A 27,610-nucleotide genomic window follows, 5' to 3' on the forward strand; every position below is an offset into this window, starting at 1 on the left:
TAGTCACGTGTCACAGAAATCAAGGAAGTAAAAAACCAAGTGGTTAAGCCACAGCTTTACTGCCCTCTCCCAATACTTTTCATAGGTTTTCAGTTGCTAACTCTGTTCTGCTTTTCTAAGGACGTTGTAAGCATTTGAAGCACTGACGTCCAGGCACTTCATGTACACTGTGCCAGCCATGGACCCTGGAGATAGAGCCCTTCTACGATTGTTCGTCAGTCATTAGACTCCTCTCTACTGCCAGACAGCTTCTCAGTGTCATTGGTGCCTCAGCCTATGGATACATACACAGTACATGAGCCGCCCAGCGCCGGAACACTTGTGTTCTGTCATTGTTTCCGGGGACAGATTAGTGAGAGCACCGGCCCGGGGTTCAGCGTTACCATGGCAGCAGCTGGTGATTGGCAGCTAAGCTACTGCAGAGGACAGCAGGGAGGCGACTGAAGGGGTAACCAGGGGGCTGAAGGGACTAAAGGGGGCACCGGGTTGAAGGAGGAGGCCTCAGATCAATCCATGTATTCCGAGAGGGGCCAGGAGGGGACCTGCCTGTGTTTTCCCACCATCATCGCTATTACTGGGGCTCACAACCGGGAGTGGTACTGCTGCTAGTTGTAGTCCCCCTATAGCTGGGTAATATTCTGTACAGTGCATTGCTGTAATATGTAGTCCTATAGCTGGGAGCCATTCTACTTTACTGTATAATGTATTGCTGGGATATGTAGTCCATCTACAGCTGGGGGGCCATTCTGCATTGCTATATAACATTTCCTGGGATTTGTAGTCCCCCTGTAGCTGGGTAATATTCTGTACAGTGCATTGCTGGGATATGTAGTCCCTCTATAGGTGGGAGTTATTCTTCATTACTTTATGTGTTGCTGGGATTTGTAGTCTCCTTATACCTGAATAGTATTCTGCTAAAAAAAAAAATATTCTTACTTTGAATTTTTAGGTCCCTTTTAAATAAGTTCACCTCTGTAAAAAAATATAATAGATGTTGTGCATCTTTTGGATGTAAAAAATGTGCATTTATTATATTTTTTCCTAAGAACCTGCAAAGCATTGCACTAGCAATCAGCAGATTGTGGGTGCAATCTCAGGTTCCTGCAGACTGTCAGTGTATCTGTCTGCTTCTACCTTTTATGGTAGGGTCAGACAATGACTGGAGGAATCAATGAACTACCTAGAGCACTCAACAGCCCCCTGGTAGTTCATTGAGAGCTACAAGCCATCAGCTACAAAGGCTGTCGGTACTGGTAGTTCTCCCAGTCACAGAACTCCGTGAATGAGCCAGGTGGGTGGAGCCATGCATGGCCGCTTTTTTTTTTTTAAATTGTGACAGTGGGTGCTGGGAGAGGATCCCCAGCCCACTGTTACAATGGGGGATTGGTAGGGGGTGCAGGGGCTGCTGCAACAGTTACAAAAGGTGAACTTATCCGTTAACCCCTTGCCTATTGGCACTTATACCCCCTTCCTTACCAGGCCAATTTTCAGCTTTCAGCGCTGTTGCACTTTGAATGACAATGGTGCGGTCATGCAACATTATACCCATTTGAAATTTTTATCATTTTTTTCTCACAAGTAGAGCTTTCTTTTGGTGGTATTTAATAGCTGCTGGATGTTTTAATTTTTGCACTATAAGCAAAAAAAGAGCAAAAATTTTGAAAAAAAACAAAACATTTCTTTGTTTCTATTATAAAATTTTGCAAACAGGTAATTTTTCTCCACTGATGTGCATTGATGAGGCAGCACTGGTGGCCACTGATAGGCAGCACGGATTGGCACCACTAATGAGGTGGCACGGATAGGCAGCACTGATAGGTGGCACTGATGAGCTGGCACTTATGATGGGTACGGATAGTCGGCACTGACTGGCGCAACTGCTGGGCTGCATAGGTGAGTGGCACTGCTGGGCACAGGTGAGCGGAACTGGTGGGTGGCACTGCTGGGCACCGATCATCAGTGCCCTGATGATCGTTGCCGATCGCTGCTCTGACAGCTACCGGTTCTCTGCAGCACTTTCCTCACGCTCTGACAGCGTGAGGAAAGTGCAGCCGAGAACCGAAAAGTGCATTTTCCGGTGATCAGCGTGTGATTGGACACAGCTGATCATGTGGTAAAAGGCTGCTGTGATTGGCCTTTTACCACATCACATGATCAGCTGTGTCCGTAGGACACAGCGATCACACAGATCGCCAGGGGCGCACAGGAGAGTGCGTTTTAGGAGCACGTCATATGACTTCCACCCAGAACTGGCCGGCCGCAGTGCAGTCGTCAATCTGCTAGCTGCAGTCAACAACTAGTTAAAGCTGAAGTTTAGGTATGGCAATTTTTACTGTTTTTTTCCCCCTGGCAGCTGGAAATGTTTGTAGTAGGCACTGCTACAGTGATTATTAGCTTCCGGATCCTGTGCTGAGCGGCTGCCTTTTGAACACAGGTCACTCGCTTGGCATGGGCACCAGAGAAGACTTTGCATTTTCTCAATGAATGCAAAGCATTTTCTGATTTGATGAGGTGGAGATCCTGACATCACTGCCCTGCTTCTCAGCATGGGACCTGGAAGTTAGTGGAGATCACTGTAGCCGCTATATCTACTACAGTCGCTTCCAGCAGGATCCCACAGGTCCACACCTAAACTCCAGCTTTATATCTTTTTCTAGTTGGGGGGCTTGATTTGTGCATCATATTCTGGATGGTGGAGCTATACAGTATAGTTTTTTTTGTTTTCATCTTACAGTTTATGTGTATGCAGTAATGTTTGTAAGCGTTGTATTATGTTTCATTGCAGATAGCCTGAGATCTCTGACAAGACTGGACACAGAGATATATTACTTCATAAAGAAATGCTGCAGTCAGGTCTGGTGATGGGCTCCTCCATTTCCCACCTCTTCAGGTTTAGGGTGATGATAACAATGACCCCTGACTTCCTTGTATATGCTTTGTCCTGGCAACCCTCTATTTAAAGGGCACGAAGAGGATTCATGAAGAACCTGCCTCTAGGACTGATCTGACACTACAGAACACATTACAGCAGAGTGATGAGCAGTGGACGGGTACCATTGGCTGAAAAAGCCATGTCAGAAGGTTACGCCAGACTGCGGTACAGAGACACTTCCCTCCTCATCTGGCAGCAACAACAGCAGAAGCTGGAGACGGCGCCACCTGGGACTTATCTGAGCCGGAGTCAGAGTATGTGGTACTCACAGTATGGGAACCAGTCCATCTTAGTCCGTGACAAGCACAGCATCTCTAGAGACACTGGACAGTCCAAGTTCTGCACCGTAATGTGAGGTGGCATTACCTGTAAACAGTATTTACTTGCTGCACTTTATTTAGTCACACAATAGGCGTACATACAGAACCAGCATATGTTGCATTAGGAAAGGCAGCTGTGCATTTAAAGGGGACCATTTCTTATAAAAATTCATCAGCTAAACACTCATATAACCAGAAGTAACAGAATTTCTTGCATGACCTATGTTGTTGATGGAATTTGTAAGCACTTGTTCTATCACATGCGTATTTGGGAAAGGGAGGTGAAAGCACTTACATTTATGCCAATTTTGGGACTGTCGAGCTAAAGTACATTCAGATCAGTGTTGAATTTTAACAGCTTTATTGTGAGAAGGCTGCCCATATATAGCCTGATTCTACCCCCATCTGAGGGCACCTACTTTGTTGGGGTACAAATCAGCACCTTTAGAAGGGAATAACAGCAACAGTGCTCATTGTTACTGAATGGGCATTTCTAACTTACCGTAAAGTTCTAGCTTCAATCTTGCATACGTTTTCCACATCAATGACTTTCTAGGTTGTTAAACCAGGATCAGGATGACAGCCCTGTAGCCTATTCCTTTAAAAATCCATCCTTCCTGTTTAAAGGAAACCTATGCTGAGAAAGAATGAAAATGTTTGTTCCCTAGCAGTCATGAAAATCCACTACAAGTACATTTGTGTCATCATAGGAGATTGTTAGAGGTTGCTGCCATAACATTTAACAAGACTGCTAGAAAAGGAAAATTGGTAACTGTTATTTCCTGTGCAGATTATTAGTTAATGGATCCATGCCAATAATGGGGAAAACAATGCTACTCGTGGACAGCTAGAGAAATACAGGGCTGTAATTACTGATATCTCTTTTCAAAAAAGGCTATTAGCCAGGCTGCCTCTATTTTTAAAGTGTAATTCTAGTCAAAATCTAACTAAAGCTAAACCTACTCCCAACCCCATTCTAAGATTAGTCTATCTACCCTGTAATAAAAAAGATGTCTATACTTACCTGTTCTGAAGCCACGCTGGTCCCAGCCCATGATCAGGTCCTATTGCCAGCTGTAGGGAAGGGGAGAGGCAACAACAGTAGCTACAGAGCCTGGGCAATGACATCACCCATAGGTTTACTATGAGACATCCGTTGTTGGCTGTCCATCTTCTACATTGAAGCAGACGCTGGGACCTAATCATGTGACCAGATGGGAGTAGCTAGAATAGGTATGTATAGGCATCTTTCCTGGATCAGTGGCTACAACTACAGTTGTGCTCAAAAGATTGCATACCCTGGCAGAAATTGTGAAATTTTGGCATTCATATTGAAAATAGGACTGATCATGCCAAAAAATGCTCTTTTATTGAAGGATAATGATCATATGAAGCCATTTATATCAAATAGTTGTTTGGCAATTAGTGTCAGCGTATAATCAATGAGTTTGTTAGCTCTTACTTGCAAACACTGACTAGGCTAGATACTGAGCCATGGGGATCAGAAAAAAAGCTGTCAAAAGTTCTGCGTAACAAGGTAATGGAACTTTATAAAGATGGAAAAGGTTATAAAAATATGTCCAAAGCCTTGAATATGCCAATCAGTACTGATAAATCACCTATTAAGAAGTGGAAAGTTCGGAGATCTCTTGATACCATGCCAAGGTCAGGTAGACCAAGAAAGATTGCAGCCACAACTGCCAGAAGAATTGCTGCACAGGACTTTTGACAGTTCTTTTCTGATCCCCATGGCTCAGTACCTAGCGTAGTCAGTGCTTCTATGTAAGAGCTAACAAACTCATTGGCTATTTATACACTGATACTAATTGCAATTTAAAAAGCCACAGATGTAGGACATTAACCTCCAATTGGCATTTTAACCCGTGTGTGTCACCTTGTGTGTCTGTACCAAGACCAAACATTCCACGGTATGTAAACTTTTGATCATGGCCATTTCGGTGATTTGTTATTGTTATGATTTACAAAGGAGCCAAACAACTATTTGATAATAAATGGCTTCATATAATCATAATTCTTCAATAAAAGCATTTTTGGGCATGATCAGTCATATTTTCAATATCCATGCCAACATTTCACAATTTCTGACAGGGTATGCAAACTTTTGATCACAATTGTATATTGAACTTACTGAACCAGAATGACAGCCAGTCAAGCTAGCAATTTCAGAAGGAGAATTCAGCAATGGCAACCTCTATATCCCCACAGTACAGGGTTCCTTTCTGCACAATGTTGTGTCGCTCTTAAATCAAAGAATTGCTGCAACTATTCCAGCATATATTGATGACAGACATGTCCTGCGTCTCGGCAGTGTACATTTCAGCACTATCCCTTTGTTACACAGTATTTGTTACATGAATTTACACTTTCACTTTTTATAATACAAGAAAATTGTTATGCCAAGATAGTAGAAAACCAAAATCTTCTCTTTTAAATATCAGAAACTACTCCAAGACACACAAAATGTATATTTGTTGAAGAAAAAAAAAAAAAAAAAAATTCAGACACTGAAATTGTCCATTTAATAGCAATGGTATGTAATTACTGTGCATGTCTGTAACCCCCCCCCCCCCCAAGTATCCAAGACTAAAATAACATTTTTCACACTGGCTATGGATACTATAAATATTCACAGGAAAAGCTGGCTTTACACCTGTGCCTTCCTGTAATGTATGGCAATCTGTGTGTTCCCGTTCAATAAAATGGCATCCCAGTACACATGTGCAGTAGATGCTGATAGACACACACTACAGCTCATCACAGCTTAAATGCTGTGCTGCATTAAAGAAGGCGAAGGTCCATATTTAGTTCTATTGCAGTGAACGAGCGGTCTTAAAGTAGAAAGCCAGCCTAAACCATACTAGTTTTAAAAATGCACCCTCCCCCTCCTAACACCTATGCTGACTAACTTGTGTAAAAAAAGATGTATATACTTACCTATTTTCAGACAGCACCAGGCTAGTCATGTGATCCGGCTCCCCTCTATCAGTCAGCGGCTTTTTCAGGGAAGAGGAAAGTGTACCAACAACGGCTGGGACATGGGGGTCCATTTCATCATTTCCAGTCGTTGTCCAGCGATCTCTTCTTTTCCCTGCAGCAACCGCTAGTGATACAGCGGATCACAAGATCAGATTGCAGTGGTAAGTACTATGTATACTGTAATTTATTTTTTAATTCTTTAAGATTTTATGGATACAAAAAGAATGCAAAACAATGGCAGTATATATGCTCATATACCTCATAGCATGACAGTAAAATAATCAAGAAAAAAAAAATTCCTATAAGGTTTTAGAGCCATGGCGGCATAACCAAGATAAAAAACAAGCAGAACTCCCATGGTTCCGGAAAATTGGAGGGGGCTGTTTGTCATAGAAGTGAAGGGCATGTCTGTTACATTCCAGGTATCTGCATTAATGATTGGGCACAAAGTTGCAGCAAAACAAAAAACAAAAAGGGGTGCTGGGAAAATAGGGAACTATCAAAAAACCGCTTGGGAAATCTCGAGATTCAAGTAATAGAGGTGCATAGAAAGCCCCTTAAAGGGTTATGGCTAAAATTTCAAAAGGGCCCAGGGTCCAGCATCAAGGGTACACCACAGTTAGGAAGTATGTGCAGGCAAGGATCAGCTATTGTCTGCTGTAACTAGAGGAGAAGGTGTAATCATGTCCAATAGAACCATGTTTTGCTGAATCATTTCTTCTTACCGTTGATATATTATTATACAGGATTTATATAGTGCCAACTGTTTGCACAGCGCTTTACAAAATATACACACAATTTAGTCAGCATAGGTGTTAGGAGGGGAAGGGGACATTTTGTAATGCTAGTTGGCTTGAGGCTGAAATTCTACTTAAACAAAATGCACATTTTGCACACGTTTAAAAAATAATTTTAATCATTAAAATTGCATAAACCCCCAAAACATATTTTCTGAAAGCAGACAACATAGAGTACAAGTGTCAAACACAAGGCCCGCAGGCCGAATCCAGCTCTCCAGACCATTTCATGTTGCCCTCACACCTCTCCTGCAGCTTCAGGATCCCCCTTGTCACCTTTTCCACATTGTCTCAACAGTCGGCAGCAAAGAGGACAGAACTCCTCTTCTATAACCTGAGCCTCTCTATGCAGCCGCAGCCCTCCTCTCTTCTCTGCCTCCCCTTGTCTCAGCATTCAACACAGACTCCTACAGCTGACTGCAGCCCTCCTGTTGTCCTCCTCCAGACCCTGCACTCTCTGCTTCCCAGCTCTGTCCCCAGCTTCTTCCCTGCAGCAGCATAAATTAGGGTAGGGTGCACTGTGATGTAAGGAAAGGTGGGGGGCTCTGGATATCTAGTCTTACAGATACAATTGACTTTTTGTGGACAACCATAATGCTGATGCGGCCCACGATGAAATAGAGTTTGACACCCGTGCCCTAAAGAATAAAATAGTGGTAGTTCCAATTTTTTATGTCACACAATATTACCAAAATACACTAAAATTAATTATAGGACACACAAGCGCAATAAATTACTCTATTTTGTAAAACATAAATAGATGCCCAACATGTCACATTAAATGTGCATGCGCCTAAGAAATGGTGACAAACTTTAGTACCCTATTTTTTCTAAAGGTGACACTTTAAAAGCCCCTATAGGTCATCAGTTCAGCATTATGGAGGAGATCCGGTACTAAAAATATTGCTCTCACTCCAGCGTGTGTGGTAATATGTAACATGCATTGCAATCAACATTTTTATGAGTAGGCGCCCGAATACGTGCATATATGTGTGGATAGGGGGCCTCACACGTTTTTATCTTTGGGAATTTTATACACTTGGGTATAACTTAACTCTTCACAATTAAAAAAAAAAGTTTCATCAAATAGGGGACAAAAAGTCCACTATGTGATGCTTTTATGGTGGCAGATTCTCTTTAATGTGACATCCAGAGGTTCCAGGGAAACTGACAGGAGAACCCGGAAGTGACGTTTTAAACATTGTTTCCAGGTCAGCAACAAGAAGGGGAAGGCACACAAGGCCCACGTGTGTCTGCTCAGGTTCCTCCCGTCTATCTGGCGTCACCTGCTATGCCAGTCCCAGGCCCGCAGATGGGCAAGCGGAGCCAGAGACACAGGGTGGGGGAGCCAGTTAATGGGGGATATAAAAGCAATGTGGCGCAGCCGGAGGTGCTGGACTGTTTTCATCTGACAGCCAGAAGTCGGCTTGTCAGATTTACACACAATCCCAGTGGCTGCAGCCACCAGGAGTCTGTAAAAAAAAACCCTCTGCTATCAGGTCTGTACAAAAGACAGACCTGGCAGCAAAAGGATTAAGGCGGAACTTTACCCATAACACGCTAAAAAAAAAAAAAAAAAAAATCAAACATACAGTGCACATTCCACATTAAAAATTATGCTGCTAAAATCAGTGTGTGCTGTAAATTGCCTCCAGCATTGTTCTTGTTTCTTCTTGATGGAGGCTGCCATTTTGCTGCAGCTCAGAACACCTGAGCAGCTGTAAATCTTTAGACTGTCGGTAGATCAGCCTCTACACATCTACTGTATTACTGAATTTTAAACAGTATAGGCACTTATTTATAATGTTTTATATAGCTATACCTTCAAAATGGGCCAACCTGAAGTGATCTAGCAGGAATACTTTTTCTGACTATAGCTTCACTAGAGCGGTTATCCAATCACCTTTATTAAAAATTGAAAGTCAGCAGCTACAAGACTGTAGCTGCGGACTTTTAATAAACAGCCATTCACCTGTCTAAAGGTCTAGCATTATCCTCACCTGACTGGTTTCTGGGCATCTTAACTGTGGGGGAGCCAGCTGTGACTACTTGCAGTTTCACAGCCGGCTGCCCGCTGTGCATGCTTGAGCCACGCTACACCTTGTGAATGGTTCCGCAGTCTTCTGGGACCTGTGACGTGTCCCAGAGGACTGTGGGCGGGGGAGGGTGGGGAGGAAACCGTCCGCTCACATCACCTGGTTTTGACGGGAACCCGCTCCCCCATCGAAAATAAAATAAAACATTATATACAGTTGTGTTCAAAATAATAGCAGCGTGTTGAAAAAAAGTGAATAAAGCTCAAAATCCTTCTAATAGCTTTTATTTCCATACACACAAATGCATTGGGAACGCAAACATTTTTTTCAGGTTTTGATTTGGAATAGAATGTTTCAAATTTGTGTTGTTTCTCTAAAAAAAAAAATTAAGAAAAGTGAATATTAGACTGTTCAAAAAAATAGCATTGTTTGTATTCTTCTTTACAAACTCAAACATTCACTATATAAACTGAAAAACGTTTGAAGATTTTGCTTTCCTTTGAATCACTTAATGAATATTTAGTTGTATAAGCACTGTTTCTGAGAACTGCTGTACATCTGTGTTGCATGGAGTCAACCAACTTTGGGCACCTGCGAACAGATATTCCAGCCCAGGATGATTGGACTACATTCCACAATTCTTCTCTATTTCTTGGTTTTGCCTCAGAAACTTCATTTTTTATGTCACCCCACAAGTTTTCTATTAGATTAAGATCCGGGGATTGGGCTGGCCACTCCATAAAATCAATCTTGTTGGTCTGGAACCAAGATGTTGCACGTTTACTGGTGTGTTTGGGGTCGTTGTCTTGTTGGAACACCCATTTCTAGGGCATTTCCTCTTCAGCATAAGGCAGCATGACCTCTTCAAGTATTCAAACTGATCCATGATCCCTGGTATGTGATAAATAGGCCCAACACCGTAGTATGAGAAACATCCCCATATCATGATGCTTGCGCAACCATGCTTCTCTGTCTTCACAGTGTACTGTGGCTTGAATTCAGTGTTTGGGGGTCGTCTGACAAACTGTCTCCGGCCACTAGACCCAAAAAGAACAATCTTACTTTCATCAGTCCACAAAATGTTGCGCCATTTCTCTTTAGGCCAGTCAATGTGCTCTTTGGCAAATTGTAACCTCTTCAGCACGTCTTTTTTTCAACAGTGGGACTTTGCGGGGGCTTCTTGCAGATAGCTTGGCTTCACATAGGCGTCTTCTAATTGTAACAGTACTCACAGGTAACTTTAGACCTTCTTTCATCTTCCTGGAGCTGATTGTTGGCTGAGTCCTTGCCATTTTGGCTATTCTTCTATCCATTCGAATGGTAGTTTTTCGCTTTCTTCCATGTCTTTCAGGTTTTGGTTGCCATTTTAAAGCATTTGCGATCATTTTAGCTGAGCAGCCTATCATTTTCTGCACTTCTTTATATGTTTTCCCCTCTCCAATCAACTTTATAATCAAATTACGCTGTTCTTCTGAACAATATCTGGAACGACCCATTTTCCTCAGAATGTCAGAGAGAAATGCACTGTAACCAGCATGTACAACATTTGCTGCCTTCCTTCCTTAAATAAGGGCAATAATTGCCACCTGTTTTTCAAAGAATGAATGACCTCACTAATAGAACTCCACACTGCTATTATTTTGAACATGCCCCTTTCAGTTAGTGATTCAATTACACAGAATTAGCAGCATTCATGTCATGACTGTTGGGTCTGTTGGATTTCTATTACGCTACTACACCTGCTAGTAAATTATTTGCCATGTAGAAATATTTCTACCAAAAACAGTGATTGATCAGGTTAGTGATGTCTGGCTATTATTTTGAACACAACTGTATAATATATATATGTATATTTTTTTTTTTTATTAGGTGCCAAACATGAGAGAGAAGGGGGAGGAGTAGAAACAGTGGAATTTCCCTTTTTAGGTGAAGTTCCACTTTAACATGAAATAATAAACAACAGAATCCATAAATACGAATAGGCTTTTTAAAGTTCATTTAAAAAAAATACAATTTTGATTTATGTAGAAATCTAAAAAAAATGATTTAGCAATATCGTTACAAAGTACCTGTCGTAATACAGAACTCCATTGTGAAAAGGCTTGGAATGAAGCAGTCAACCCCTGATCTAAAATGTATCTCTAGCCAAAACTTTGTTTGGATAGTAAGGAAGAATTAGAACCAGTCAGGTTTTTACTGCAGTCTGTCTCCGCTGTGGACATTTATTCTAGTTGTACTGATGACCATTGTTATAATGGAAACAGATGGGAAATCTAACTTTAATTGTGACCCCAAAAAGGAGGTAAGGGGATAACTTTGGAGGGCCACGCCTGTTCTGGAGATTGATGATGTTAAAAAGGATTTTCTGTCATTTCCATGGCATCACACCGATTGATTCCACCCCTCCCATAACGTGAGTAGTAGGGATGTCACAGCTGTGTGTCACCATCAAGATTATCTGCAAGGCAAAAAAGAAAAAAAGGTCATCACCAAAAACATTCCTGTTTCACTAGCATATTCTCCATCCCACTATGCCTGTGGTAGTTATTTTCCATGTTTTATGCCATGGAGAAGTCAAGGAAACAAAAAATGATTACCATTACTATCATTTTTCCTTACCTGAAATAAGATTATCTGGTTACAGAATGTCCCTGCTAATGTGGGACCCAAATTTATAAATAAACCACCCTGGAGGGTTGGCATCAACTGTGTCTGATGCCATGGGGATTTGTCAGGAACCGAAAAAAGTATAACTATAGTATAAGTATAGTTTTTTTTTTTGGACAGTGGATCTGGATTAGAACATCTGTTTACCATGATCATTGAAATTGAAAGTAAAACAAAATCCCAAAGTTTAAAAGTAATAGAGGGGAAATATTCCAATGGAGACAATAGTTCTGGTGACCAGGGCCAGGGCCCCCTCCCCCCCTTTAAAACATTCAGTTTACTTTGAGTTCACATCTTTAATGGGTGTTTAGGCATGCACTAACGTATGTACATTAGATTACAAGGTTGTGAATATGGTCTTCGTGAATACAATTAGTATTATATAAAGGTTTGGGCACATAAGGGTCATTGTCAACTGGCTTTTGTTTACTTCAGAAATCAGAAATGCTTCTTACTCCAAAACAAGTCTTTTGGAATGCAAAAACACCTAAAGCAGGTCGACTGCACCTACAGCACGTTCCAAAATATAGGAACTACTCTATATTGGTCCTGTTGGGCTCATTTACACTGTGTTGGGTTAATGCAAACGGTGAAAAACACAAAAGTGTGTTGATTGTATTTTGAATGGCACCTCAGTGCACTGCAAGACACAATAAAGCACTAACATGCACTGTGGTGGACTGTCAAAAAATTTTTTTTTTTTAATTTTTTTTTTTAAGCATTTTGGTGAGTTGGCAGCCCTTTCAAGTAGACTCACTATTAGAAGCAACATTTAATATCTGGAGGCACGCAGGGTCAGCTTCATCAGGTTTGCCTAATGAAGATGACCTTACAGTGCTCAAAAAAATTCAGTGTTCCTTTGCAATAAGGTCATATTGAGTAACGATTTGGTGAGCTCAAATGTTTAGTGTGCAGTTTAGACTTCCATTTCCCTAGATCGTATAACCGAGCACACCAATGTATTAAATGGCAGGGAGTAGGAAACCATTGCCACATAAAGTTCACCAAACCACCAAATGTGTTGTTACATCTCACCTCCCCGCTGGATTCACTCGGCAGAATATGAAATGTGACTATATAAGGGAAACTATATAAAGGGAAGCTGTATTGTATGTATGATTTTGCCATTCGATAAATAAACATGCTGATTTGAGTCTTCATTGCTGTAAGTACTTTTAGTAAGAATCTGTGTTTGTCCCCCTCCTCTAAGCAGTTCTACAGGCCACTGCCTTCCTATCATGCTTTCTTCCTGTATAGTCAGCCCAATTTGTGTCCCTCAGGGTGTACGGCTACCTCACACATAAAAACCTTTTGCCCAAACTTTGTTTTGGATGGAGCAGGAAAGAGTCGGACCCCCGTCAGTTATTTATTGCCTTATTCCAGGTGGAAATTTTCGCCTACTTCCTGTTAGAACTACACCTTCTTTTCCCAGGGACATCAGTGCCCCTCTTTTTTTTTTATTATGCACCACAGGGACAGGAAGAGAAAGAAAAGCTCCACAAATGGGTCACTGACTGCAATAAAAGCGTGATGGTATTTTGACTTTGCCCTACCATACTAAAAACTAAAATAATTTGGCTGGAGTTGGGCTTTAGGAACAAGACTCAGATTTCTAAAACATAATTTCTCTGTGCCTATATTTCTTAAACACACCTGAACGTTGAGCGCTGCCTGATCAGCTCCACAATAGGAGCCCTCTACTTAACATCAAAGAGAATCTGTCAGAATAGAACTGTGGTAGATGCCACTGCTGACTCATTTTGAAAGGCACAGATTCTGAACGGTCATCCTCACCCTCTCACTACCTAGGCAGCATATAACCCAGAACGAGTATGCAGCTAGTGAGATGTCCTCAACACCTGCTGGATTCATACATACCTCAGGTCAGTAACACACCAAGTAGAGAAAAGAAAGAAAGATTAACTTTCCTGAATCTTTAAAAGAAATGCTACCAGTAGCTTACACCAATACTACCTGAAATCAGGAATTAGTGGTTGGGGACAAGCTAGACGTTTTTAGGATAAGAGGCTTACGGTTTTTATTTTAATCATGTACTATGTGTTGAGTTTTATAAAAGGTTCACATCAAAGAAGAACATCACCCTTATCATACAAGTTACAACAAAGGCACCTATAGAAAGGTTTAACAACGGCAATCTACAAACACTTCTAGATAATTGCAAGCCTTTTACTCTATGCAGACCATATTTTTCCTCTCCATTCTTTTCAAGGTTTAATTTTTCACTAAATGGCAGATATATCAATCTCCCTCTACTTCCTGGCACTCACAGCTTGGAACTCTGGGATTGCCTCTTGGGCCATGTGATAGAAAAATTCCCAGGATGCAGCTGTGAGGTCTGGGTTACATCAGTGCCTCCACTCAACCAAGAAGTGGAAAAACAGTAATTGTAAGGCCGGCCATACATGGGTCGAAATTCGACCGATTGTTCGTCCTAAAATTGGACCTAAGAATAAATCGGCAGATTTTTCGCTCCGTTAGTTGGTCAATGGCATCGACCGATTTTCGTGGTTCCTCCCGTTTGGTGATTGGGCATGTTGGAAAATTCGTGAAAAAGACTGATTTTCAACTCAATGATGGTCAATTATATGATTGTTTTTCCGAAAAGAATATGTGCATGAGCCGTGACCTGGAAGGAACAGAAGTTTTGCCTGTTATATGGGGTGAACTTTATGACTTGGTCGACCGATTTCGAAATCGATGGCACCAAATTGTTTCGATTTTTGGACGAAAAATCATTCGGAATTAGAACCATGTATGGCCTGCAAAAGTAAAACCAAAACATGTTTAACTAATGAATGTAGAGGAATTTTATAACAGCTACAGCTGATGGGAATTTTTAGTGAAAGGAGAGAAAGGTCCAATATAGAGATCATCAGGATTGTTGTATGTCACATTTACTCTCATTTCAAGAGTTAGTGCAGGTATCTTTGAATAAGATCTTACAGTCTATGTGCCCATTGAGCCCAAATCACTCAGGATCACTGCAAGCCAAGTAAATGAAGCCACAAGACTATGAAGACTTTTTGTACTTTATTATGAAAAAAAATAAAAACAAAAAAACGCCCCTCAGGGCCCATGATTACCAGAACATCAAAGAGTACGTCCTAAATTTTATATCTTTTTCCTGTTGTCATGAGGCCAGCATTGCAATAAACAAGCTAAAACTACTTACATTGACTTGTTCTCAATAACTGACATGTACAGTAATATTACTAGATATAAACAGCACTAAAAGATTTTGAAACATTACAGTAAAACGTGCATGCATATCAGAAAAAAAAAAATGATAAAAAATAAAGTTATGCATGTCGAAGCAAAGCTAGGAAGTTAGACAAACTGCAGGAGAGATACACACACTTGTATCAACTGATTTTAACCCCTTGGCTGCCAGCAACACACGGCACCCAAAGGGTTACAAGAGCTGCCAAAAGGCCCATGAACCAATGGGAAGCATTGTGGTGTTTAAAAACAAACACAAATGAAGAAAAATATATATATTTATAAATTTCCCAAAACGCAAAGATTAAAAAAAAAAAGAAAAATATATATAGTATTATGTGCACCTTACAACAAACAGCATACAATTGCTGCAAATAACAGCTTTTAGTTATTTTTTTTTTCTCCAGTTTCACAACATAACCCCTGTTCCTTAATGGTTACACTAAAATAAAACCCACACATTTTGCAGTCTTGCACATGTATAATTAAATAGGTGTAACCTACTTTTTTTAATTCTCCATTCAACAAAATGCAAATTAAAAAAATATATATATTTTGTTAAGATGATGTTGCTTTTTATAGGATAAAAATACAATTCTAGATGGATTCAAGGATGTTAAATGTAATCTGAAATACAGAAAATTGCACAGGGAGATCACTTCTGTAAGACAGCAGCATCGATAAACAGATTTTAAAGTACAATTTAAGCCCAATTTTTTTTCACTAGTTTCTGATAGAAGGGTTTAATCATCTTGTAAAAAGAGGATATTGCTCTCTGTGCCCGTATTGGAAAGAAATCTCATTATTTTCTTTTCTGGTGACCACAGAGGGAGCGAGTTGGGTAAACAAAGTTGTCTAAAGTTTGGCTTTAAAGAAGAAATTATGTAGAATACAACACTCCACTTTGAATTTATTATGAACATTATCTGGTGTTGGGTTTTAATAGGCAAAATTACATTTGGGATACCCATGTGAAACACTCACTGAGGTAATTCCTTTTTGTCCATTCAGAGCAAAATGTCACTTGGTACCTACAATGAAATTCTTTAACAGTTACTATAAAACAAGACAACCCCAACATATAATAGGTTGAAATCCAACCCTATCCAATGTTTCAATTTTAGTTTTGAACAGATGGGGAAGGGGTTAAATTTATTTAGGCCTTTTGCATTTCCGCTGGAGAGGTTTTGTCTAAGTTGCACACTGTCACAGTGTCAGTAAGTAATGGACAGATAATGCATCAACATTTATTTATTTATTTTTAAGTAGTATGGGAAAGGCATAAACTCTTCCCATTTCTGTAGATGTCCCAGCGACACCCTTGTTCCTTATTTTCTGTTCTGGTGACACTGAAACCTCCACAAATGGGGTCACAAACCCCAATATAAACATAAGGGGTTCTACCCTTTCCCCTCTTTATCCAAAACTAAAATACGGTTTCCATGGATGAGGAGTCTGTAAATGATGTACAAAAAAATAAAATAGTGTGCAACCTGATAATGAAAAGATGTTCGACTATGTGAAACATATACTATTTACTGCACAGTTTATGAAAGACCTGTATTCAAATTACTGTAATACACACAACTTTATAAAATGTACAGTGATCCGGAATATTACATTTTTTACAACCCATAGAGTGTCCAAATTAGGCTAACCTCTGTTACATAAAAACTCTTTAAAAACACACAGGCCATGGCTATATAGTGACTTTAGAGAAATAAATTTTTTAACATATCATGTAGGAGCCACAATGTGTTTGAACTTGAAACATTTCAAGATATCATGACAAATTAATTTATCCTGATTCATGATCATAACAAGGAACCTAAAATTCCAGAACTGAAGCTGTCAATGTGTGCAACACTTCATGACTGCTAGAAACAGAGAAAGGTTACTTTGCTCCAACCAAATGCTATTCCTCATGTTAAATGTTTACAAAATAAAAATTAAACCCTAAAAAGGTTTTCTTTTTTGTGGGTTACATATATAAATTATTAAAATGGAATCTACCACCAACTATAGGACCTGAAAACACATTTAAAAAAAAAAACAAAAACACTCTGCAGGAAATTGAGAAGGGCAGGGGGCTTGAGGTATTATTTCTTTCATAAACTCAACATTGGTTAGGCATGGGAATGAATGAGAATGCTTTGCTGTGTCCCATGCAGGGATTACAGTGATCCAAAACATAAAGGCTTCTGACGTAACAAGGTCAGAGCATTTTGTATGTTCTGCCAAACAATGATGTGAGATTTTCCAAAGAGTCTAGCTATAATGTTTAAAACCTCATGGTTTTTACTGATGCAATATCACCACTAGTTAGCTACAATGGGGGAAAAAAACCTAACCGGAAAATCCTCCTTTTTTCTTCCCTGATACTCTCTCACAGGCATAATCAGACTGTCCTAAGGGCACTTGATGGCAGAGCCCCTGTATTAACCTGTAGGTTCCACTCAGTTTAGCATACAAGCAACATCTATGTAGACAGAAGAGAAACAGCATCTGGTGCTGGCTTACTAGAGAGAGAACAATGGGTGATGGATTTCTATCTTGTCCAATACTGATCCATAGGCACAGGTGGCCTGACAATTTGGGGACTACTCACAGATGCAAGATCATCTTCTAATCTCGTCTATAGCTACATTGACTGAGTCACTTGCTTTGTACACTATCAATTCTATTATCCTAAACACGCTAGCAAAGATCAACCAGCCTGTTGCAACTTTAAGAAGCCGATTGAAATTAGATAAATGTTTTGAAAATGTTTCCTGAAGATGAAGCAGTTTTGCCTTTAAAACCCTAAACAATGTGTTTAGTGCCTATTTTTTGGTGGGTGGGGTGGGGTAAATGCACACACTTTTAAAATCATTGAAAACATGTAATAAAAATACCCTTTCCCAAAAATCTTCACCCAGTACAATAAGTTAGAATATTCTGATCCTCAGGACAGAGCATAGCGCTTACAATGTACAAAACAAATATAAAATAAAATGCAACCCTGTCTGAAAAATTAGTTTGCACTTGCCAATCTAGGACTACATATTTGGAAGTATTAAAGGTTCTAATTGAAACACATTCATTAGCACGCTGGCATATTAAGACTAGATAAATCAAAATAACCTTATAGTGAAATACAGAAGAAAAAGTACACATTTCACAATAAAAAACAAACTAGCTTACCTGCCTCCTGCCACAAACCCTTTAAAATGTTTTAAAAAGGGGTTCTATGCTAAAATTCTTGTAGCTGCCATTTAGAAAGAAACTCAATAGCTGCTAATCTCCACATACTGTGGATTAACATAGTTGAGATACAAATGCTATACACTCTCAATTACAGGGAGGATTTCAAAGTTGTTGTCCCAGTTTATTGTTTAGGGAAATCGTGCATACATGTATAAGAAATATATAGTATAGGTAATGGGGAAAAGGAAGGGTGCAGGTGTGTTTTGAGAGGGAGGGGGTGGACAGAGATTTGGGAGGAGGGGTAGGGAGAGAAGACAAAGAAATTAAGGCCTGAATCTCTCTGCAAGCTTAAGAACAAAACCAAATTTGTTTTTTTTCTGATTGCACCAGTGCCAAGGATAGCTAAGTGCAATATAACATATGCTAGAGGAAAAAAATGCTACACAGAAAAATGTACAAAATCTCAAAAAATGGCACCTGTTGCCATAAACCGTAATACAGATGATATAGACTGGAACAAGCTATAGCGAGTGTTGCATACAAGCAGAAAAAAAAAAAAAAAGGGATTGTCAAACTTCCAGAATAACTTCTCCATAAGAAGCTTGTTGAGCACAAACTGCACTCTAGTCACTAAAAAGGTCAAACGTGTAAGCCTTGCTTGCTATATTACAATTGTACTGCTACAGGTTTTGTCCCATATTCCACTGTGCAGTTTAAAAAATGCTTTTGTGAAAGTCAAATGGTTAATAAATAACATATGCAATATGTACATTAAAGCAAAGAGAAAGGCTAGTGGAATGTGTAGCTGAGGGGTCATTGTACTGAGGACCATGAAAATGTTGAATATTTTACAAAATGTGAATTTACTTGAAATACTTTTTTCTCGAGGTAAAAACAGAAGAATTTAAAAAATCAGGTAAAAATCAAAATTAAAAAAAAAAAAAAGTTAATCCCCACCAGATACATAGGTTACTTCCCGTAATATCAGCTACAAGTGCCTTATGCACATTTTGCATTTTAAAAAAAAATATATATATAGGCGCAATGCTGAAGCTGTAAACATATGTTTAGTATATCTAAAAACTACAGCAATGTTACACACACACCTATTTAATTACAAGGCAGACAGTCTCTGACCGAGAAAGTACCATGTGAGATGTTACGTTGTAGTTAGTTTCCAAAGTCGAGGGGCATATTAAATTCGGTGGTAGTCAGTCCAGTTCATGTTAAGTTTTGTCATTCTGAGAAACACAATTTAGACCAAACAGGGAGAAGAGGCATTAAAACCAGTTTAAAATCTCTTTAATTATATAAAGTAAAATTTCATAAAATCCAATAAAGCAACAGGGCCCTCTGCTCGCTGGTTATTGCTGATGCCTGTTTGCCAAACTGGAGAATCTTCTATTTTTTTTTCCTTTTTTTAAAAAATAAAATTAGTTTGTAGTTTTTTCCTTCTTGTTTTTTTTTTTTTTTTTTTTAAATCTTTTTTTTCCTTTTTTAAAACAGCACACATAAGCCTTGAGCCTCAGACAAAGACACTGGGGGAGAAGGACAAGATTGTGTGATCAGTTTTGATTTCAATGGTGAAAGTTTTACTCGGAGTCACTGCTGTCAGAGCTGGACCCGCTGGAGCTGCTGCTTCCGGATTCTGAGGAGCTGCTACTGCTGCTGAGCCGGGATGGACCTCCGGCTGCTCCTGAACCAGACTTCTCTGCAATAAACGAAAAAAAAAAATGTACAGCAGTGTTTGATCAGATAATAATTACTAATATAATAGCAAAAAGAAATGCAGTGATATTATTTAAATCCCACAGGCCCTGACTTTGGTCATACATGTTCCCTTTATATGCATCTGTCATATGTATAGGGAAGGGTTATTGAGCAATGCATCTTGCACTCATATTGTAGGAATACAGGAAGCAAGTCAGGCAGGAAATGTGCCTTAGGTGCACCAATAAGCCAGAAGGTGTCATGCTACATAAAATGAGCCTGGTTCAGGTCTCCAATGTACACCTGCTATGGCTGAAAAAATAAAAAGTTTGTATATAATTTCGGTATAACAATGTCAAACTTTTATCTTGATTATAGAAGTTCAAGATAAAATCTTTAGATAGGAGACATAAAATAGATAAGATTAGGATAAAATCCTGAAGGATAATTTAAACAAAAAGTTAAATTTAAAACTTTTTTTCTGTAATGCAGGTTCACTAAACAAACCATCACTGACCTCTATAGTTGCAGGCACCATGGAGAAATTCATCCTCTAGGTTCAGAGCAGACGGACTGATGTCTTTCAAGTCACATGCTCAGCAACTCAGCTCCCCCTGCTCCCCCTCCCAGTTCACCTGTTATGTGTTTACATTAGATATTACAAGGCTGCTGAATTATTGCTGGGAGAGAAGAGCAGGATTAGTCAAGCTGCTGGGAGAATAACTTAAAAGACCTTTAGTATTTCTGCTCTGAACTAAAGCAAATACCTGTCTAACTGAATATTTATGAAGCCAACAATCATTTTGAGGTCTACAGGGGATTCAGGTCAAAACTGCTGGCTGGGTAACTGTAGACTTCAACAAAATAGCATTTCAGGAATAAATGTGCTGCTATCAATATACAGAGACTATTGGATTTTTTTTTCTTGGGGGGGGGGGGAGGGGTTAGGTACTATACCAGTACAACAAGAAAGTTTTGCAGGTTGGGATGTGAGGCAGTGATGCATCAGAAAAAGGATGAAGCTGTCTAGAGTTTTCAAACTGCAATGAAAAATACACCAAGTGTACCACCAGCCCCAGTCACAGCAGTATTTGGAGAGGCATAGCTCCTATTCATGCAATGGTCCAAATTATTAGATTAAAAAACTATGAAACAGCAAGCTACACAAGCCTGAAGTGGTCTGAATGCAGCATTGATGGGGATTTACTACTTCCTACAACAAACGGACTGCACCGGGCAACAGCATCACATGGTGTTGCCTTGTACCCCTGGTATCCACTAAGCACCCCTTTCATTCCAGGGACCAATGATCTTCATCAATGCTGAATTCTAATTTTTGAGGGGGGAAAAAAAACAAACAAAAAACAATCAACTAAATAAAGAAATGAAGAATGATGCACTAAACACTTCTGGCCATAAAAAAATTAAAATGTAAAAAAAAAAAAATTAAACAATTTAAAAAAAAAGGCACATTTTTGCTGTGCAGCAGCGGGATCTGCATCTAACAGTCTAAACCAGACCTGGATAAACTGCAGGAGCCAAATCATCAATGTAAAGCCAACGGAACTGTAGGCATTCCTGGGAAGGTAAGCCCTTTGTGCCTTAAAATTTCCAGTTTAGCTTTGCACCTCAAAGAAAAAAAAAAAGATCACAAGCAGATACACTTCATTTAGATATGATTGTAAAGCATATGTAAATCCAAGGGCAAAAATATAATAGTTTGCAGCTTACCAGTCTTTAGATGAGGTGGCTGCATGTTTTTTTTTTTTTGTTTTTTTTTTTGTTTTTTTTAAACTTGGTGACCCTGCCAGTAACACTTCCTGTCCCAAGGTGAAATATTCACTCTCCTGTATCTTTGGAGAAACAGCGCTGTCCACCTCAGGCAGTGCTACAGAACACCTTCCTCATCTCCATAATAAGGGGAGAAAGGCATTTTGTAGTTCACAGTGATACCTGAGAAGAGTTAACTGCAACATGGGCAGAGTGCTTACGAAGTTATCGCAGATCAAGATTTCTGGCAGGATCACCTTTTTTTTTGCGCTAATAAAAATTTTTTTTTTCAAAAACCCGCTTGGTATGGTATATTAACAGACCAAAAGAAAGGACATAAAGATTCCAATTGTTAGGTTTTATATATACAGGATGTCCCTAAGTATTGGACACATAGCAAATATCACAGTTTTTTTTCTCAATATGCATTTTGCCTATGTGTCCAGACTTTAGGGACACCCTGTACTTTAAAGTAAACCTTTCATGACAAAAAGATGTAGACCATCATTGCTGCATTCCAAAAATGTCAGTTTCTAGCTTTTATGGTAACCTTTCATTTGCAAAACACTAACACTGAACAAGCCTCAAAATCAGGCAAGTAAGATTTTTTTTTTATATGGCAGAGATATCTATGCATTTCTCTCAATACAGATTTCTGTTATTGGAGAAAAAAAAAAAAAAAACACAACTTCCTTGCATGTAAAACTTATGTACAAAGTCTGCTGTAAGTTGCACTGTGCTTGGTTATCAGTCATCTTAGGTGTCTCCTTTTTGCCCAGTAAAAATAACGGAAACCTGTGTTTACACACCAACCGACAAAATTTAACAGGGTGGGTGCAGCTATTTGGACAGCAGCATGAATATTCATGGTTAGCGCAAACAAAAAGTGATTGCGGAGAAAAAGAATGCACAGCGCATGTTTTACAGGTACAAGTATAAACGTGCACTTGCCTTTAAACCTGCCTGCTGGCTCCTAAACACTACAGATTAGTCCAGGTCAGGATTACACAGTGAAGCAGCCTGATCACAGCGGTGAGAAAATGAATGAAAACAGGAGGAGGAATAGTTAGATGACAAGCATTCCCGCTGCCTAATACTCTAGCAGGATGAATAGGTCAAACACCTTAATGCTTGGGGTGACGGGCACTGAGCTTTCATTTCTGTGGCTTTGTTGGCCAGAGGGGCGATCTAGCACTGTACCTTTTTTCGTGGGTTTCTTGTTATTTAATTGGCCGCTCACATCCTGGAGTCTCTTCTCCAACTGCTTTTTCTTTTCCTGAGCCAACTCTTCCTTGGACTTTACCGCTTGCTTCTTCCCCGAGGCTGCTGGGAAAGCGAAGCAATCAGCCAGACGCCAACACAAGAGAGGTTTTGTGCACAACCTCTAGAGCAGCGTTTGCCAACTCTGCTCCTCAAGCCACATAGCAAGAAATAGTACATGTTTTAAGGATATCCAGTTTATTGACAGGTGGATTTAACAGAAACTTTAGCAAAGGCACCTGCGATAAGCAAAGAATATCCTGAAAACCTGACCTGTTGGGGGGGCTTGAGGATCAGAGTTGGAAAACACTGCTCTAAAGGGCTCTAGAGGGAACTTCTTGTGACTCCCAACAGGCCAAAGTTTAAGCATCATTGCTTGAGCATGGAAAGGTTGATCATGATGGCCAAACCAAAGCCTGACCCACAACCTCTGCTCATGCAATAAGAAGCTTAAAATGAGGGAACGTTTCAGCATTCAAGTTTCTACTGAGAACCAGCTATTCAGCCTTGGGAAATAAACTGCAAGACATTATTTGTTGGAATGATGATTTAAAGCCACAGGCACAGAGAAAGATATAGACTATACAAAGAACAGGCAAAAATAAAATATAATTATACAGGTGTTAGGCGACCAGTGTCCCGCCAGCATCAGTAAGGCCTTACAAAAAAGTCATCTTGACTTTTCTACTGGAAATAAATTTTCTTCTTATTACTATATATTTGGGAACACCTCAGAAGGGTTAATAATGCACTGCAGGAAAGTAATGAAAGGTAGGGCAAACAAAAGCATGGATATGGAATGCAGTGGGATGAATAAACTGCCATAAAATGCCACTTCAGTCCCGGCAAGGGAAAAAGCCAGCAAACCTCCACCGCTTTGCAGAAAGTATTGTTAACTTTCACCACTGCAAACAGCACCTGTAGCAAAACCTTACCAGACAGCAAGTCACTCAGCATACAGAAGCTAATTAAAACATTGCCAAATATGTTATACAAGTTTCCATATGTTTAACAGAACTTCAGAAAGTTTAGCATATATTTTAATATAATATGAACAATTCTGCATATAATCTGTTAGAGCAGTATGGGCTAAGCAGCACTGAAAATTGTAATTGCAATGCAGAAGCAGACTGATGCCTTGTTGCCAAATGCCTCATGTAAATGCTAAAATCAATACTTTGAAAAATGGGCTGACTGTAAACTGGGTGGTTAGTCTCAGGCTAAAAGCCAAGTCAAAACTACCCAGCACTAGAGCGGTTTAAAAAATAAAAACTGCACCTGAAATTACTATGGTGTAATCAATGCAGCCATAGCAACAAATCAGAATTATTTCGCTGATCAAACTAGCTAACTGAACTCTTAAAGTGGATTTAAACCCTAAAAACAAAAAAGGTTAATATACTGCAGCTTACCAATTCTTAAATGTGATGGTTGGACTCATATCGTCTTTTTAGGCTGTCTCCTTTTCATCTGGTGATCCAGACAGTAACACTTCCTCTCTTAGGGTGGCTACTCTATGAAGAAGCAATGGAGTCACCTTTGGACAGTAGCACTGTCTGCAGAGGGTAGTGTTAAGCTGGCCACACACTTGTTGATATTCAATCGAAAATGTTTCATCAGCACATTCAATGACGTGACAAATGCAGTTTGTACTCCAAAAACTGCTTTCAACATTCAATTTTGGAGCAAATGGACTTTCCCAAAGGAAGATCACATTAATTATTAAAAATCTGTTCATTTGAGAAAATGTTTACATTTTAATGCTTCAAAATTTTCTGGTCAAAGTGCTCAAAAACAAACGCCCATTTGACTCACAGATTAGAAAATCAAATGTTCTTAAAATTAAAAATTCTTCTAGCGTATGGACACCTTTAGTTGGACTAGATGATTTAGATGGACCCGACTAACAAATTAAAGCCCAACTCCAGCTAACACTTTTTAGCACTACAGGAAGAATAGTTTCTCCTTTTTTGGGATAAAGGTTTTACATAAATTAACTAACCATTGTAAGCACCCCTATTAAATCATTTGTTTCTAACCTCTAACTTCCATATGGTCTGTTAAAGGAAGCAGACAAATAACCGCAGGATCAACAGATAAACTAAATTACAGTGAGACTCCTAAAAACAAAAAGACTGCTGTGTTAAGACTGCCTCATATGTAATTTTGTATTTTGCATATCAAAGTTGTCAGTGCTGTCTCAATCCCTGTAAAGAATATGAAATTGATTTTTAGAAAGTGACCAATCACCACCTAGCACTGTCTTGTATTAAATTGTATATAAAAGCCAAGATTTTTGTTTGTGTTGGATAGAATAGCAAAGGTTATGTTAGTTGTCTGCTTTCATTCGGGGAGATTTCCTTTTACTTTCTGTCCTGGAGATACAAAAGAAAAAAGGAGGAAATCAGCCCAAAATGAGAGAAATTCCCTCGTTGGAAGACTTCTGTTCATCTCTTGCTCTCATGAAAAATGGTGAAATTTAGGATTTCCTCTGATATTCTGTTTCAGTGACAATGGTTTCCAGGACAAGTAGAGAAGTGAATCTCCCCAGTGCAGAAACAATAAAATAAAAACGTAACAGAGGATCATGCTTCTCAAGAAGAAAAAAAAAAAAAAAAAAAAAGGTTTTGGCTTTCTACAATTTAATGTTCCTCACAGTGCCTGATAAGGGGTCACTTCAACCCACAATATTTTAGTCATAGGTTAGGCTGAATTAACCCCTGGCTTCTTATGCGATTCAGATGCTCCAATCGGAGAATCCACCTGCCATAATTTTTAGGCTCCTGTCCACCTGTGAGTTTGGAATGTAGGAATGTTCTAGTAGGACCTACGTGTGCTGCAGTTTCCCTTAGTACATTCCCAATAATTAAAAAAAAAAAATCCACCAGGAAAATATTAGATTGCTTCTACAAATGCAATGATATCCCTGAGCTGCTACAAATATTAAGCACAAAAGCTGGGACGCAGCAATCACAGCTGCTCCACCCAGCAATAAAAATCAAAATTGCCCATACTGTGTTTAGATACTTGGGGTGACTACTGGATGCCTCTCATCTCCAGTAGGAAAAAAAAAAAAACTTTCAAATTCTGTACAAAATATGGAAACCACCACATTAACTGGTCATAGATGCCATTAAATTCTTTATGTAAGCCTAGACATAAAATTTCCTTAAACAATTGTGACAAAGTGCGATTATGACATGTTAGCAAAGCATTAAAGGATAACTCCAACCAGATGGCTAAATCCACAACTGAAACAAATCTTAACTTGCCAAAAGTTGTATAAAGAATGCTCATACTTATTTCTTCCCTCATCCCTGCTGTGCTGCATGTCTGCATACCATAAGGAAGGTCACAACATATAACATGTAATTTTGTAGTCTCCACCCCACTGCTGGTCCTCATCTTTGTGCTAATGATATCCTACGCGCTCTAAGTGCACCCAAGGATCAGACTCCTTAGATCCATCATCTTATAGAGCAAACCCTTCCGTTTTAAGCCCATTTTCAACTTTTACCTGGTGCACAGCTTGATATAAAGAAGTATTTCAGGTCATTACACCAGCTGAACAAAGAAATGGGATTTTTGTTTTCTTGCATAGCATTTTGATACTGGCAAACAAAAACAGTGCCAGCCAGTAAGACCTGTCCTATACTCAGCATGCCTCAGTTTTGTAAAACGCAGTACAAGAAACATGACAAAAGACACAGATGGGTGGAACCTGTTTCTCTCAAACTCCAAGTAGTAGATTTTATGGCATGTATATACAATTCTGACTTGCCTGTAATATCCTTTTATTGGTGTTCATTATGGACACAGTAGGATATTCAGAGACATAGGGTTATGCAGCCAAGTTCAGGAGACTAGACACTGCCAACCAATCAGAGTTGTTGTAAAAGAACAGCATAACCCCTTCCAGCTCCTAAGGAGATAATCACAGGAGCAGAGGGTGGAACCTGTGTCCCCTAAAACTCCAACAAAAGAACTTTACAGGTCAAATTCCAATTTTGATTGTACATTAGTAGACACAGGAGGATATTCAGAGACACAGGAAGGGCCCAAAGCAGTGCAACTTAGCTGTGGGCAACACAGCTAATACCTGCTAACAGGCCCACGTTGACCAAGGTCAACTGAAGTTCAGCATCTGAAGAGCTCAAAGGAAACCTGGGGAACCTTGCAGCCAAAACTGGAATCAGAAGAGGCCAGAATGTCCATCTGGTAAAACCTGAACAGTCTGAACAGAAGACCAGAAGGTAGTCTTGCAAATTTGAGAAAAATTCAGGAATGAACAATGACAACTGAAGATAAACTTGAGCAGCCACTACTACATATAGACATTGTAGAAAAACCTCATTAGGATATTTAAAAGTAGAACAGAGAAAAGAAGCACAATGTCCTGCTTAGGTTGATAGAAATATTTGAACATGGGAGCAGAAAGTTACAAGCTTTTCCCATGGGAGGAATACTCTGGACTGGGCTGTATCCAGAAAAAAGAACAAGTACTCCAAATGATATTTTGGTTCCAGCACTGACTTCTGGAGGTGCAGAATCCATCTGAACCTCTGCATGGTTTGGATTGCCTGATTGACACTGGCAAACAATACCAGAGCTGACTAGAGGAGGTTGTCTAAGCATACCACAAGGGGGAGTCTCAGAGCATAGAAAGAATCACAGTGTCCAGCACCTTAACAAAGG

The 27,610-nt window shown here is 39.6% G+C and overlaps 2 protein-coding genes across 7 annotated transcripts in view; one reads left to right on the forward strand and one right to left on the reverse strand.

The window, feature by feature from the left end:
• The first annotated feature begins 345 nt into the window (after window positions 1-345).
• BRD3OS (BRD3 opposite strand) lies at window positions 346-12,909 on the forward strand. 2 transcript variants are annotated; one of them, XM_089685286.1, is made up of 2 exons: window positions 346-448; window positions 2,786-12,909. In XM_089685286.1, exon 2 carries the CDS (start codon window positions 3,036-3,038, stop codon window positions 3,285-3,287), a length of 252 nt encoding a protein of 83 aa, XP_089541412.1. In that variant the 5' UTR covers window positions 346-448; window positions 2,786-3,035; the 3' UTR covers window positions 3,288-12,909. The 2 variants fall into 2 exon arrangements, with proteins under 2 accessions (XP_089541412.1, XP_089541413.1); XM_089685287.1 differs by lacking the exon at window positions 346-448 and adding an exon at window positions 480-630.
• A 1,874-nt stretch (window positions 12,910-14,783) lies between these two features.
• Window positions 14,784-27,610, reverse strand: part of BRD3 (bromodomain containing 3) — an 89,300-nt gene continuing 76,473 nt past the window's right edge. For 2 of the 5 annotated variants that reach the window (XM_089685285.1, XM_089685282.1), the window contains 2 exons: window positions 22,856-22,978; window positions 14,784-19,886 (listed from right to left, as the gene is read on the reverse strand). In XM_089685285.1, the coding sequence (XP_089541411.1) occupies window positions 22,876-22,978 (103 nt within the window). In that variant the 3' untranslated portion in view covers window positions 14,784-19,886; window positions 22,856-22,875. Of the gene's footprint in view, window positions 19,887-22,855; window positions 22,982-27,610 lie in introns of all 5 variants that reach the window. The other 3 variants (XM_089685280.1, XM_089685281.1, XM_089685283.1) reach the window with 2 other exon arrangements.

The sequence above is a fragment of the Staurois parvus genome, unplaced genomic scaffold (assembly GCF_062004578.1).
Source record: "Staurois parvus isolate SC_StPar_1 unplaced genomic scaffold, SC_StPar_1.0 ptg000365l, whole genome shotgun sequence".
Taxonomy (NCBI): domain Eukaryota; kingdom Metazoa; phylum Chordata; class Amphibia; order Anura; family Ranidae; genus Staurois; species Staurois parvus.